The sequence below is a fragment of the Eschrichtius robustus genome, chromosome 15 (genome assembly GCF_028021215.1).
Source record: "Eschrichtius robustus isolate mEscRob2 chromosome 15, mEscRob2.pri, whole genome shotgun sequence".
Lineage (NCBI taxonomy): Eukaryota > Metazoa > Chordata > Mammalia > Artiodactyla > Eschrichtiidae > Eschrichtius > Eschrichtius robustus.
Window position 1 is genome coordinate 605,567 of NC_090838.1, and position 15,423 is coordinate 620,989.

The 15,423-nt window shown below is 44.8% G+C and overlaps 1 protein-coding gene across 11 annotated transcripts in view; it reads left to right on the forward strand.

The window, feature by feature from the left end:
• Positions 1-606: 606 nt before the first annotated feature.
• Positions 607-15,423, forward strand: part of SNTG2 (syntrophin gamma 2) — a 205,022-nt gene continuing 190,205 nt past the window's right edge. For all 11 annotated transcript variants that reach the window (XR_011076637.1, XR_011076636.1, XM_068564760.1 and 8 more), the window contains exon 1: positions 607-769. Coding sequence is in view for 9 of the 11 variants with exons in the window: in XM_068564760.1 (XP_068420861.1) it covers positions 698-769 (72 nt within the window). In the remaining 2 variants the exon portion in view is untranslated. The remainder of the gene's footprint in view (positions 770-15,423) is intronic.

Here is a 15,423-nt window from a genome sequence, read left to right on the forward strand (position 1 = left end):
CCAGCCCGGGGCGCGGGTGGGGCGCGCGGGCGCGAGAGGCGTCCTTTCCTCTTCTGGACAGTCCCCAGGGTCCAGCACCAGCTCCACGTGACGGGGAGACCCCGGTGGAGGGGTCCCCAGGGACCCGGCAGGCAGCTGCCCTGCGACCCTCCGAGGGCGGGGAAGGCCCGGAGGCACCCGACTGCGGACGGGGGACGCCCCAGGTCAGATCCACCGGGGAGCAGGGGCGGGGAGGGGCCGCCGAGCGGGAGGAGCGCTCGACCCCGGCCCGGGGGAGCGGCAGCCCCCAGAGGATATCACCTCTCCCGCTCTCCCCCGGAGCGCCGCAGCCCGGGACGCGTCCCGCCCCTCGGCAGCCGCGCGCCCCTCCTCTCCCGGCGGGTCGCGTGGGCAGCGGTCACGGGCGGTGGGCGGCGCTCAGGGCGGTGGGCGGCGGTCACGGGCGGTGGGCGGCGCTCAGGGCGGTGGGCGGCGGTCACGGGCGGTGGGCGGCGCTCAGGACGGTGGGCGGTGCTCACGGGCGGTGGGCGGTGCTCGGCTCCTCCCGCCGCTGCCCGCGGAGCCCGAGCCGAGCCCGAGCGGCGCCGGAGCGCAGAGGGGCGCGGACGTGGCGCCCGCGGGGCCTTAGGAGGCTCGCGCGGGGCCTCGGCGCTGAGCTCGCGCGGCCCGGAGCGCTGGTCCCGCCGAGTGGGCGGCGATGAGCGCCGAGGGACCCTTCCCCCCGGCTGCCCCCCGCGGGCGCCCCGGCCGCCTGCTAGTGCCCGCGAGGGTGAGTGCCGGCCCTCCCGGCCGTCTTTTCTGCGCGCGCCCCTCCTCTCCCTGCGCCCCCTTCCCCTCTGCACCCCTTTCTCCCTCCAGGCCCTCCCCTTCTCAGCGCCCCTGTCTCTCCTCCGCGCCCCGTCTTCCCTCCCCGCGCCCCCTCCTCACCCGGCGCCCCCTTCCCTCTTGCGTCCCCATCTCCATCTCCCGGGGCGGCTCGTGCGGGCGGGCGGGCGGGCGCAGACCCCCTGACCCTCCGTCCTCCCGGCCCAGCATCCCAGACGGAAACTTGTAGGGTCTGCCTTTCCCCGTCGTGAAGGTGCAGCGGCTCCGTGGCCCGTGGGAACCAGGTTCTCCAGGGTTGGGGGTTCGGGGTTCGCCCCTCCTGTCTCCCTGCGAGCGGCTCCTGGCCTCGGGGGCCGCGGCGGGCGTCCTCCTGAGCTCAGCTCCGTCTTGGGGGGCCTCTGCCCGGTGCTGGGGTCCCCCCCGGCCGAGCGCCCCGCTACTTAGGGGACGGCTCAGCTCTGGACGCCCAGTTCGTGATACCGATTCGTGCGTGCGTGTCTGTGTGACATCGCTTCTTATCCCTGCCCCAGACGACCCCCCTCCACCCTCTTACTTCTAAATAACTTAACTGTTGGGGGAAAACAGAAATGTGGCTCAGTCAAAAACGAAAAGTTCTTGGAAGCCTTCGCGTCGCCACCCCCAGCATAACCGAGTGTTCTGGAAACAGTTTAGGAACCGCAGCCGAGGCTCCCCGACTGATTGACTAATCCGGCTGGAACCGCCTCCCTTCGGGTTTGTCCTCACAGACTCCCTAAGCCCGGGAGCGACAATAAAAACCGGCGTGTGTCTAGCAGTCCTTTTCAGGATAACCGAGAAATGTTTCGGAGACTATGGGTTGAAGGCTTTTATAAATTCCTGTGTGTCAGGATGCTTCTAAACCAGGGCAGTACTAATGGCAGTACTAATGACTGTATGATTTTCTTAAAAAAAAAAAAAAAAAAAAAAAAAGCTTATGTAGAGACAGTTGCTTCTTCCGTCAAGTTATACAATTCTGGGGTGTTTCCACAAAATTTTGAAATTAAATTTCATGTGAAGTTCCGTGCTGATTGTGTTAAGTACTTTGTCACGGAGTAGTTCTCCTTAAACTGGGAAGACGTGCTTGGGGTAATCGGAAGTCAACTGCTTAAGAGGCTCCAGCCATGATTGTGTTCCAGCCAGGAAGTTCTGTCAGCACCAAAGGACAAGTGTTGGAATAGTAACACGGATCCCGTAATAGCAGGAATGGTCCCTCCGGTGTCCTAAGTAATCAGGTGTGCTCAGATGCTGCGTGCTCCAGCCTACAGCAGAGCTCAGATTCTTGTTCATTTATAACAAATCTGTTAACTGTTCTGTCTACACATGTGTCTTTTAAAACAGGAACATTCATAGCTCAGAATCATGGCTGGAACCTTGGCTGGAAAATGGCCCTAAACATCTTTGCACTGTGGACCTCTGATGGCCATAAATTTTTCACTTGAATCCTTGGAGTCTAGACAAGCATGCAGATTTGCTGCTTTTCTTATCAGTAACTGTCCATAACATCATTGAGTTTACATAGTTATTTAATCATTTCAGTTAAGAAGGAGAACTTAGTGCTTCTAATTAGAAAAATGATGACATACAAGAAAGTCGTTTCAAACCCATTATATTTCTAGTTGTAAACATTTTTTTTTGAAGTCAGAAAAACAACATGTTCTTTATGACTGCTGGTTTGAATCATGAGAATTTGGCCACATTTGAATGTCTCTTGCTCAGGATTGGAACTTCTTTTTCTCTTTCGTTTTAGGTAGCCGTACCCTGTTACATGTATTCCCTAAGTTGAGCCAGTTCATATACCTGTGTCCCTGAGTCTCCTGTGTCCCTGTGGTTAAACCCCTGGGTGGAGAATCACCAGTGCAGTGTGTAAAGGTGTCCTGCTTTCCTGTTCAAACACTGCTGTTGGTTTGTGCTGAACGCAATTTTGTGTTTTTAATTAACATCACTGCTTCAGTCGAGGGGCTGGAAGCCTGGGAGAGCCAGTCATATGTGAGTTCTTACGGTGAGCTTGGCGACTGGAAGGTGAGAGCATGTCAGGTCATTTAAAGTGTGCATCTAGGAATGTCACCGCTTCGTCATCTAGTTAGAGATGTGAGTTATCGCGGGAGCTAAAGGAAACAGGTAACCTCTGGGGAAGGATGTCCGTTTGTTCTAGGCTTTTGTCACGTGTTTCTCATCCTTGCTGACTCATCTTTGATTTCAAGTGTAGAATTTCTGATGATCTCTATGATGTCATAAGCAAGATTCACATATTTTAAGATGGGGAATTAACCTGATTTTACCAGGAGATAGGTTTCCTATCTTGGATAGGTTTCCAAGATCCAAGTTTAAAAAGTATGCTTATTTATTGAAAATACCAGATGTAAAAATTGCCATATTTCACCAAACATGTGTAGAACAGCGACCTTTTATATCTACATGTCTGTATAGCTACATAAACATAAATGTGGCTTTTTAAATTTCAACGTTAATTTAGTTCCATGTCCCTAGATGTCCCAGGAGACACACTTAAGAAGGGTGACAAGAGGGCAGCACTGATGTGAGTTCGGTCAAGGGAGTGAGTGGCAGACGGAGACGGAGACGTTGAGCTGCTTTATCGCTAGGTGGAGGGAGGGAGCTCGTGTCAGTGAGTTTATAGCCCGGTTCCCTCTCTGTCACACGGGTACCCCAGCTGCAGAATTATGAGAGCAGCTCGCCTGCCACCACAGGAAGCAGGTGGCGTCGGGCACGTGAGGTCCGTCTCTGTACCCCAGGCGCCCGCGCTTTCCTTCTCGGAGCAGACACTCGCTCTGAGGCACGTGGACACGGGTGATGGGTGGCCGCTCCAGGCGGGACGGGGACAGGGAACCTTGTGTCCCTGCCTCCCCCTCGCCCGAAGAACCTGTGGTCTGGGTTCTGAGTCACTTCTGACCTGATTCCGACATCCTCAGAAACTCGCTGATTAGAATCTACCTGTATTTTTTGCAACGTACCAAGGCAGGTTCAAGAAATGCTTTTGGGGGAAAAGTGCATGCGAATTTCGTGGAAAAAAGTATTTGTGTTTAGACTGGCGTGTGCTTTTCCTTAGTACCAGCTGGTCACTGCATATTGTCATTCAGATTGTACCTTTGGAGAGCTTTGGGCTTGTTGTCAGGGAACACTGGATGTCAGTTTCCCCCAGGCCACCGAGGTCCCCACTCATCCTGCGCTGAGCAGCGGAGGCTCGGCGCCCTGGACGCCCGCCCTCCGGCCTCCCCGCAGCCTCACCTCCTTCCTCTCTTGCGTTTCATCTTCAAGGCTGTGGAAAAAGTGTGGCAAATATTATGCTGTTGTGATTTCTCAATTGAAATTATTGGTGAGACAGTTTCTGTTTTCTACGGAGGCTGTAGTTTTACATCCATAAATATTGTTAACTAGCTATGTTTTAATTAAGCAAGGAAGTAGGACTTTTAAAAAGTGAATGTGCCTCTTAGCTTGCTTAGCAGACCGCTCAGCAGGCCCTGTTGGAAACAGTTAGAAGAGGCCAGTTACGTGTGGGCGCAGAGCTGACCTGCCGTGGAGCCCTGGCACCGGCGATGACCTTGTGAGAGTTTCCAGAGCGGCTGAGTCTCGGCGCTTTGCACTCAACACTGTCTGCAGGTTATTTACAGTCACACTTATTATTCTGAGTGAATAAAGCTGACTCTAAACTGTTGACATTTGACAGCAATTCTAGTTTTGATAGGCACCAAAATTCATTTGAAATTTGGATGAATACCATTGTATTATGGCGCTGAATTGTACTATTATAAATACGATCATATAAATGGTAAGGTTCAGTATTGTAAATCTCATGGTGTTATCAGCATTCATACTATTTTATTTCTCGTGCTGATTTTAGTTGAAGGCTGACTCCCCTCCCCTTCCAGTGAGTGGTAATTGCATTTAAGCGTTGACTAAAAGAGAAGTAACTGTAATTATTTGTATTTTAATCGAAGTAGTTTGAATGACAAATCATTGTAAGAATCCAATTCCATTTCTAGAATGAATGTGAATGCTCTCAGCAGGTGTATATTTTATTGTCTGTTTTATGAATTAATATCAGTAACAATATAACCACATGAATGCACCCAGATTCTACATTAGGACATTTTTGTTCATTGAGCTAGTGTTTAGGAGAATAATCTGTATTTTTAAAGTGTGACATAACTGCCAGTTATTCCTATCAGGAATTACAACACTTTCTATTGACAATAAATGTCACATTTGACAATGTTCGCACACATTTTGCATGACACGACTTTCAGAAACTAAGTGCGGTGGCCGTCGGGTCTTCTTTAAAGGGAGACCAGCTTCCCTTGCTAAGTCAGAATCCAAGAGGTGGAAGGGGAGCTGAACCCACCTCCCTGACTCTTTCCCTCCGAGTGTGTTGCCCCGGGAGCTGTCCCTTCGTGGTCCCTGCCCCCAGCTGACCATCTTCACCTCTGTCCCTGCGACACTCAGGCCGCCGTGTCCCCAGACCCCAGACCTGCTGCCCCCTCTGGCTTCACCTCCAAGGAGTTTGAGCTGCTGACGGCTCACCTGGCACGCCTCCCTCCCCGACCCTCTGCTTTTCCTCCTTCCGTCTCCGGCTCTTTGGGACCTGGTCCTCTGCTCTGCCTTTCAGAGTGTGGTGTACAGACTTCCTGCTGTAGGTTCTCTTCTCGCTTTATGTTTCCAGGTGGCCTCACCCACCTCTGGTTAACCCACTGATGCCCAACACGGTTCCTCGGTGAGCCCCGCTTGGCTGTCCAGTTAACACTTCCAAGATCCTCTGACTAATCTGAACCCCGAAACCCCGCTCTCTCTCTGTGTTTATATGTCAGACAACAGCGGCACCACCCAGCCAGCTCATGTCTCTGTCTGATGTGCTCGTGCCCTTGAGGCCGCCTCAGGGCCTTTGCTCACGCTCTCGTCTCTCCCTGGACGTTGACCCCATCCCTGGCCTCTGTCCCAGCCTCCATCAGCCCTGCTCATTCCCAGTCACAGCCGCGCCCCTTCTCTCCTGCTTTCAGAACCCACGTTTGTCTGGATATCTGGTGCCCGTATGCTTTATGGGCCTCATCCCACTCTCAGGTGTAAATATGGACCAGTCTAAGTCAATGATTGCCTTTGGAAAGGGCATGATTGCAGCTTTGCCAGTGAGGCTGCTTGTGAGTGAGGGGGGAAGTTCCCCTTTCTTTCAGAAAGAGACGCAAGACTGGGTGAATGAATTACATGCCTGGTACGTAACAGCTGATACGCACTGTTGAATCATAAGTATTTATCTGAATTAATGGTATGTCATGCTGTAAGAGGGAGGAAGTTCTGTTTCTGACTCTTGTACTGAGAATTTATATCTATGATTAGCTATTTTGTAAATTTATTTATTTATTTATTTATTTTAGGCTGCATTGGGTCTTCGTTGCTGCGTGTGGGCTTCTCATTGCGGTGGCTTCTCTTGTTGCAGAGCACAGGTTCTAGGCGCGCGGGCTTCAGTAGTTGTGGCACGGGGGCTCAGTAGTTGTGGCTCGTGGGCACTAGAGCGCAGGCTCAGTAGTTGTGGCGCACAGGCTTAGTTGCCCCGCAGCATGTGGCGTCTTCCTGGACCAGGGCTCGAACCCGTGTCCCCTGCATTGGCAGGTGGATTCTTAACCACTGTGCCATCAGGGAATCCCTGATTAGCTATTTCGGGTTTGAATAAAATTGTGCCTTTATATTTTTATAATTGCTGCATTTTGATATCAATTTTACAAATCAGCATAACTGTTAATGGTAAAATATACTGTATTCTCTTCTCATCTCTATCCTGCTGAATATTATCCTTAATGATTTCTCTTCAGATAATTATACTTTACCAAATGGCTCCATTAGTTGACTCTTCACATTATAATTATCTTAAGTTTTTGTTATGTGCTGAGGAGCATGAAATTACTCCTCAACTGTAAACCTGGGGACATTCGGACCCCATGAGGCGGCAGCAGTGCTTTGGGGAAGGTGTGTGGGCTCGGCGTAGGCAGTGCTAGTCCTGTCATCTTGGTGATAGATCCAGGCTGTCATGGCTTGTGTGACAAGGTAGACAAATAGCAGCTTCTGCATTTGTGGCATTAGAAACGCCAGAGGTTTCACTGCCTTCCTGCCGGGGAGGGCAGCCAGGAGAAGTGGCGCCAAGCTGGCCTTTTTCACAGCCTTGAGGCTTTTCCTGAAGGGGTCAGGACTTTATGAAGGTAAAATTAAATGTCATTTGGAAAAGTGCTTTGTGGTTACAGATGTGTACATACCTGCACCTGCGTGTACACCATTTATGCGTGTACATCATTAACAGAGCAAAGTCTGAGCACCTGTTAGGAGCTGTGTTGGGAGCTGAGAGGACAAAGCAGGACAGAAGGGGTCCAGACACAAGGTGCGTGCCGGTGAGCACCCCCCAGCTCCCCCTCCCATGACCACTAGAGGAGGTAGATTCTGGAAGCGCAGGCTTTGGGGCGGGGCAGGGGGGCACGAGTGGCGGGTGACAGGTGCTTCCTTCCTGCCCCGAGTGGTGACTGCTGCTTGTTGCTGGGGGTACGGCTGTGGCTGTGTGCACAGGAAAAGAGTGACACACGGAAAACATGATCGCAGATGTTTATGGCTGTTGTGAGGGAGAGAGACACGACCTTCAGAGAATATCGTGTGTGTTAATCATAAGTGCTCAGCTTGGCGTCTCAGGAGGCTGCCTGGACCATCAGCTGCCCAGTTGTACCCTGGCTCTGTGACCCCAGAGTCTGGGGCCTGGATGCTCTCAGGTGAGTCTGTGAGACGGTGAGCAGGTGCCAACTTCTCTGTGACTCACCTGTAAGGTCGGGAGAAAAATAGGGAGGATACTCATATCTCTAGAATAATGACTATCAATTAATTCTTTTTTTTGAGGGGGATTAATAACAAAAGATCCAGGTGGGATATAATTGATTACAAACAGGAGACAGTGTGTACGTGCATGTGTGTGTGTGTATGTTATAGCACATTTGGAAAAATCATGTGCTCTTATTAGTTATCTATATTATACATATTAGTGTATATAAGTCAATCCCAATCTCCCAATTCACCCCAACACCACCACCACCCTGCCCCCGCTTTCCCTCCTTGGTGGCCGTATGTTTGTTCTCTATATTTGTGTCTCTATTTCTGCCTTGCAAACCGGTTCATCTGTACCATGTTTCTAGATTCCACAAATATGCATTAATATACGATATTTGTTTTTCTCTTTCTGACTTACTTCACTCAGTATGACAGTCTCTAGGTCCATCCACATCTCTACAAATAACTCAATTTTGTTTCTTTTTATGGCTGAGTAACATTCCATTGCGTATATGTACCACATCTTCTTTATCCATTTGTCTGTCGATGGGCACTTAGGTTGCTTCCATGACCTGGCTATTATAAATAGTGCTGCAATGAACATTGGAGTGCATGTGTCTTTTTGAATTACGTTTTTCTCTGGGTATATGCCCAGTAGTGGGATTGCTGAGTCATATGGTAATTCTATTTTTAGCTTTTTAAGGAACCTCCATACTGTTCTCCATAGTGGCTGTATCAATTTACATTCCCAGCAACACTGCAAGAGGGTTCCCTTTCTCCACACCCTCTCCAGCATTTACTGTTTGTAGATTTTTTGATGATGGTCATTCTGAACAGTGTGAGGTGATACCTCATTGTAGTTTTGATTTGCATTTCTTTAATAATTAATGATGTTGAGCAGCTTTTCATGTGCCTCTTGGCCATCTGTATGTCTTCGTTGGAGAGATGTCTATTTAGGTCTTCTGCCCATTTTTTGATTGGGTTGTTTGTTTTGTTTAATATTGAGCTGCATGAGCTGTTTATATATTTTAGAGATTAATCCTTTGTCCATTGATTCATTTGCAAATATTTTCTCCCATTCTGAGAGTTGTCTTTTCATCTTGTTTATAGTTTCCTTTGCTGTGCAAAAGCTTTTAAGTTTCATTAGGTCCCATTTGTTTATTTTTGTTTCTATTTCATTCCTCTAGGAGGTGGGTCAAAAAAGATCTTGCTGTGATTTATGTCAAAGAGTGTTCTTCCTATGTTTTCCTCAAAGAGTTTTATAGTGTCCAGTCTTACATTTAGGTCTTTAATCCATTTTGAGTTTATTTTTGTGTACATGTAGCTGTCCAGTTTTTCCAGCACCACTTATTGAAGAGACTGTCTTTTCTCCATTGTATATCCTTGCCTCCTTTGTCATAGGTTAGTTGACCATAGGTGTGTGGGTTTATCTCTGGGCTTTCTATCCTGTTCCACTGATCTATATTTCTGTTTTTATGCCAGTACCATACTGTGTTGATTACTGTAGCTTTGTAGTATAGTCTGAAGTCAGGGAGTCTGATTCCTCCAGCTCCGTTTTTTTCCCTCAAGATTGCTTTGGCTATCTGGGGTCTTTTGTGTCTCCATACAAATTTTAAGATTTTTTGTTCTAGTTCTGTAAAAAATGCCATTGGTAATTTGATAGGGATTGCATTGAATCTGTAGATTGCTTTGGGTAGTATAGTCATTTTCACAATATTGATTCTTCCAATCCAAGAACATGGTATATCTCTCCATCTGTTTGTGTCATCCTTGATTTCTTTCATCAGTGTCTTAAAGTTTTCTGAGTAGAGGTCTTTTATCTCCTTAGGTAGGTTTATTCTTAGGTATTTTATTCTTTTTGTTGCAATGGTGAATGGGATCATTTCCTTAATTTCTCTTTCCAATCTTTCATTGTTACTGCATAGGAATGCAAGAGATTTCTGTGCATTAATTTTGTATCCTGCAACTTTACCAAATTCATTGATTAGCTCTAGTAGTTTTCTGGTGGCATCTTTAGGATTCTCTATGTATAGTATCATGTCATCTGCAAACAGTGACAGTTTTACTTCTTCTTTTCCAGTTTGTATTCCTTTTATTTCTTTTTCTTCTTCCAAAGAAGAAGCACTACCTGACAGCACTATTTACATAGTTTCTTGCAAAACTATGTTGAATAGGAGTGGCAAGAGTGGACATCCTTGTCTTGTTCCTGATCTTAGAGGAAATGGTTTCAGTTTTTCACCATTGAGAATGATGTTTGCTGTGGGTTTGTCGTGTATGGCCTTTATTATGTTGAGGTAGGTTCCCTCTATGCCCACTTTCTGGAGGGTTTTTATCATAAATGGGTTTTGAATTCTGTCAAAAGCTTTTTCTGCATCTACTGAGATGATCATATGGTTTTTATTCTTCAATTTGTTAATATGGTTTATCACACTGAATGATATGCATATATTGAAGAATTCTTGCATTCCTGGGATAAATCCCACTTTATCGTGGTGTATGATCCTTTTAATGTGTTGTTGGATTCTGTTTGCTAGTATTTTGTTGAGGATTTTTGCATCTATATTCATCGGTGATATTGGTCTGTAATTTTCTTTTTTTGTAGTATCTCTGTCTGGTTTTGGTATCAGGGTGATGGTGGTCTCATAGAATGAGTTTGGGAGTGTTCCTTCCTCTGCAATTTTTTGGAAGAGTTTGAGAAGGATGGGTGTTAGCTGTTCTCTAAATGTTTGATAGAATTCACCTGTGAAGACATCTGGTCCTGGACTTTTTGTTTTTAATCACAGTTTCAGTTTCATTACTTGTGATTGGTCTGTTCATATTTTCTATTTCTTCCTGGTTCAGTCTTGGAAAGTTACACCTTTCTAAGAATTTGTCCATTCCTTCCAGGTTGTCCATTTTACTGGCATAGAGTTGCTTGTAGTAGTCTCTTATGATCCTTTGTATTTCTGCAGTGTCTGTTGTAACTTCTTCTTTTTCATTTCTAATTCTATTGATTTGAGTCCTCTCCGTCTTTTTCTTGGTGAGTCTGGCTAAAGGTTTATCAATTTTGTTTATCTTCTCAAAGAAGCAGCTTTTAGTTTCACTGATATTTGCTCTTGTTTTGTTTCTATTTCATTTATTTCTGCTCTGATCTTTATGTTTTCTTTCCTTCTACTAACTTTGGTTTTTGTTTGTTCTTCTTTCTCTAGTTCCTTTAGGTGTAAGGTTAGATTGTTTATTTGAGATTTTTCTTGTTTCTTGAGGTAGGATTGCATTGCTATAAACTTCCCTCTTAGAACTGCTTTTGCTGCATCCCATAGGTTTTGGATCGTCATGTTTTCGTTGTCATTTGTCTCTAGGTATTTTTTGATTTCCTTTTTGATTTCTTCAGTGATCTCTTGGTTATTTAGTAATGTATTGTTTAGCCTCCATGTGTTTGTGTTTTTTATGTTTTTTTCCCTATAATTGATTTCTAATCTCATAATGTTGTGTTTGGAAAAGCCGCTTGATATGATTTCAGTTTTCTTAAATTTACCAAGGCTAGATTTGTGACCCAAGATATGATCTATCCTGGAGAATGTTCCATGTGCATTTGAGAAGAAAGTGTAATCTGCTCTTTTCAGATGAAATATCCTATAAATATATCTGGTCTATTGTGTCATTTAAAGCTTGTGTTTCCTTATTAATTTTCTGGTTGGATGATCTGTCCATTGGTGTAATTGAGGTGTTAAAGTCCCCCACTATTATTGTGTTACTGTCGATTTCCTCTTTTATAGCTGTTAGCATTTACCTTATGTATTGAGGTGCTCCTATGTTGCGTGCATATATATTTATAATTGTTATATCCTCTTCTTGGATTGATCCCTTGATCATTATGTAGTGGCCTTCTTTGTCTCTTGTAACATTCTTTATTTTAAAGTCTATTTTATGTGATATAAGTATTGCTACTCCAGCTCTCTTTTGATTTCCATTTTCATGGAATATCTTTTTCCATTCCCTCACTTTCAGTCTGTATGTGTCCCTAGGTCTGAAGTGGGTCTCTTTTAGACAGCATATACGTGGGTCTTGTTTTTGTATCCATTTAACGAGACTGTGTCTTTTGGTTGGAGCATTTAATCCGTTCACATTTAAGGTAGTTTTCGATATGTTTGTTCCTATTACCATTTTCTTAATTGTTTGGGGTTTGTTTTTGTAGGTCCTTTTCTTCTCTTGTGTTTCCTACTTAGAAAAGTTCCTTTAGCATTTGTTATAGAGATGGTTTGGTGTTGCTGAATTCTCTTAGCTTTTGCTTGTCTGTAAAGCTTTTGATTTCTCCATCAAATCTGAATGAGATCCTTGCTAGGTAGAGTAATCTTAGTTACAAGTTCTTCCCCTTCATCACTTTAAATATATCGTCCCATTCCTTCTGGCTTGTAGAGTTTCTGCTGAGAAATCAGCTGTTAACATTATGGGAGTTCCCTTGTATGTTATTTGTCATTTTTCCCTTGTTGCTTTTAATAATTTTTCTTTGTCTTTAATTTTTGTCAGTTTGATTACTATGTGTCTTGGCGTGTTTCTCCTTGGGTTTATCCTGCCTGGGACTCTCTGCACTTCCTGGACTTGGGTGGCTGTTTCCTTTCCCATGTTAGGGAAATTTTTGACTATAATCTCTTCAGATATTTTCCTGGGTCCTTTCTCTCTCTCTTCTCCTTCTGGGACCCCTATAATGTGAATGTTGTTGCATTTAATGTTGTCCCAGAGGTCTCTTAGGCTGTCTTCATTTCTTTTCTTTCTCTTTCCTTTATTCTGTTCCACTGCAGTGAATTCCACCATTCTGTCTTCCAGGTCACTTATCTGTTCTTCTGCCTCAGTTATTCTGCTATTGATTCCTTCTAGTGTATTTTTCATTTCAGTTATTGTATTGTTCATCTCTGTTTGTTTGTTCTTTAATTCTTCTAGGTGTTTGTTCTTTAATTCTTCTAGGTCTTTGTTAAACATTTCTTGCATCTTCTCCATCTTTGCCTCCATTCTTTTTCCGAGGTCCTGGATCATCTTCACTATCATTATTCTGAATTCTTTTTCTGGAAGGTTTCCTATCTCCACTTCATTTAATTGTTTTTCTGGGGTTTTATCTTTTTCCTTCCTCTGGTACATAGCTCTCTGCCTTTTCATCTTGTCTATCTTTCTGTGAATGTGGTTTTTGTTCCACAGGCTGCGGGATTGTAGTTCTTCTTGCTTCTGCTGTCTGCCCTCTGGTGGATGAGGATATCTAAGAGGCTTGTGCAAGCTTCCTGATGGGAGGGACTGGTGGAGGGTAGAGCTGGGTGTTGCTCTGGTGAGCAGAGCTCAGTAAAACTTTAATCTGCTTGTCTGCTGATGGGTGGGGCTGGGTTCCCTCCCTGTTGGTTGTTTGGCCTGAGGCAACCCAGCACTGGAGCCTACCCGGCTCTTTGGTGGGGCTAATGGCAGACTCTGGGAGGGCTCACGCCAAGGAGTACTTCCCAGAACTTCTGCTGCCAGTGTCCTTGTCCTCACAGTGAGCCATAGCCACCCCCCACCTCTGCAGGAGATCCTCCAACACTAGCAGATGGGTCTGGTTCAGTCTCCTGTGGGGTCACTGCTCCTTCCCCTGGGTCCCGATGCGCACACTACTTTGTGTGTGCCCTCCAAGAGTGGACTATCTGTTTCCCCCAGTCCTGTCGAAGTCCTGCAGTCAAATCCCACTAGCCTTCAAAGTCTGATTCTCTAGGAATTCCTCCTCCTGTTGCCAGACCCCCAGGTTGGGAAGCCTGACGTGGGGCTCAGAACCTTCACTCCAGTGGGTGGACCTCTGTTGTATAAGTGTTCTTCAGTTTGTGAGTCACCTACCTAGGGGTCATGGGACTTGATTTTATCGTGATTTCGCCCCTCCTACCATCTCATTGTGGCTTCTCCTTTGTCCTTGGATGTGGGTATCTTTTTTGGTGAGTTCCATTGTCTTCTTGTCGATGATTGTTAAGCAGTTAGTCGCTATTCTGATGCTCTCCTCAATTAATTCTTGAAGACTAAAGTTTTTAAATATTTTTCCTTTTCCCTCAGAACTGTATTTCTAAGTATCTTTGTTTCAGCTTATTGAAAAATTCAAATTCATACAAACATTTTCAAATTTCAGTTTAAAATTATAAGATCAGTTTAATAAATTTGGAATGGATTTTTTTGGAGAGTTTCCTTTATTATTATATATTAAATATCTATTTGTAAATAAAGTATTTTTGGTGCTTAACTTTTACTCTCCATCTCATTGCAGTGATAACTGGTGAATACGTAATGTAAGATTTGAATGTAAAATGTGGCATATTTTTAAATTCTGCAAAGAAGTGACATGTTAGTGAAGCTGGGCTGACTGAAGCTTTGTGAATTTCCTGTAATCACTTTAGAGAAAAACTCTAAAGCCACTTATCTGAGTTGGTGTTTAGGATTTGAAATACAGTGGAAACCAGGATTTACAGCTAAAATTTCTTGTGATTGAAATCAGTGGCATTTTAAAAAGAAATTGGTCCATTTAAAATCCAGAGATATGTAAAAAATTAATTTGAACTTGCAAAATGTTTTAATTTTAACTTTAAGATGCAATATAAGTAAAATGTATGTATTTTATATTTTGATGTTAATATAGTTAATAAGGTCAAACATTCTAAATTGACATTCAGGATTCTGGAATAATATTCACCTAAAACCATTGTATTTCTCTAAGATTTAAGAAATTAAAATCTAAATCTGAAATTGCTAATAACAAAAGATAATAAAAGATGAATAATGACATGATCACTCACATACTCTTCCTCTGTATATAAAATAGATTTGTTCTAACTACCAAAATGAAATAGGAAGAAGTAACTAATGATATAAATGGGAAGTGCAATGCTTAGATAAGATTTAATCACATTTAAAAAATTAATTTCTAAATTGGATAAAGTAGTTTAACTATTAATTTGATATGAGCATATATAGCATGGTATGTTATATTAAGTAGCAGAATACTTAATAGAATGAATAGGGAAAAGCTGGTAGCTAAGAAAGAGTGGAAGTAAAATTGAAAAGCTTTCCTGTCAGGACAAGATACAAAACCTTGGCTGCATCTAAGAGTGATGTGCCTTGTACGTTCTCTTCCTGATGTAGGTGGGGACCAGCCCAGATCTTTGAAATTCTAAGTGCTTTGTGCATTAAAATTATTTCCTTCCTACGCTTTATCAAATTCCATTGTGACCTATAGGTTCTTTTCACTTTTATCAAGTGGAATCAAAATGCTTTTAGATTTGTAATGTCCATGTTCACAGGTGGGAAGGAGGAGGGGCAGGTTTGGGAGGGGTCTGCACAGCGGGTTCTGGAATAAGGAGCCCAGTCCTGGGGAAAGTGAGAAACAGTGGCTCAGCCGGGAGAGCCCCCACGGGGCGGGCACGCGGTGGTGTCACCACGTTGGCTGTGAAAGCCTCAGGCTGTGCTTGGGTTGGAGGGAGGAGGGGAGGACTGAGGTGACGGGGGATGAAGCTGGACGTCAGAAGCAGGGTCACGAGGCCCCGCGTGGCAAGCATGTGGACGAGGCTGCATTGAGCCCCCTCTCCGGTCCTTCCTTGTGGGATTCTGGCTCTTTCTATTACCTCCTTTGGTTTAAATACATTTGTTTCACATTTTGGCATTTGTGTGAATGGTAGCATAATATTCCTGCCTCAGTGTGGAAAGTGTGTAAAACATTGAACAGCCTAAGAAAGAGTGTGACCTGGACATATGTGTATGGCTAGCATTTCATACACGTCTTCTGGCCTTTTTTCACTATGT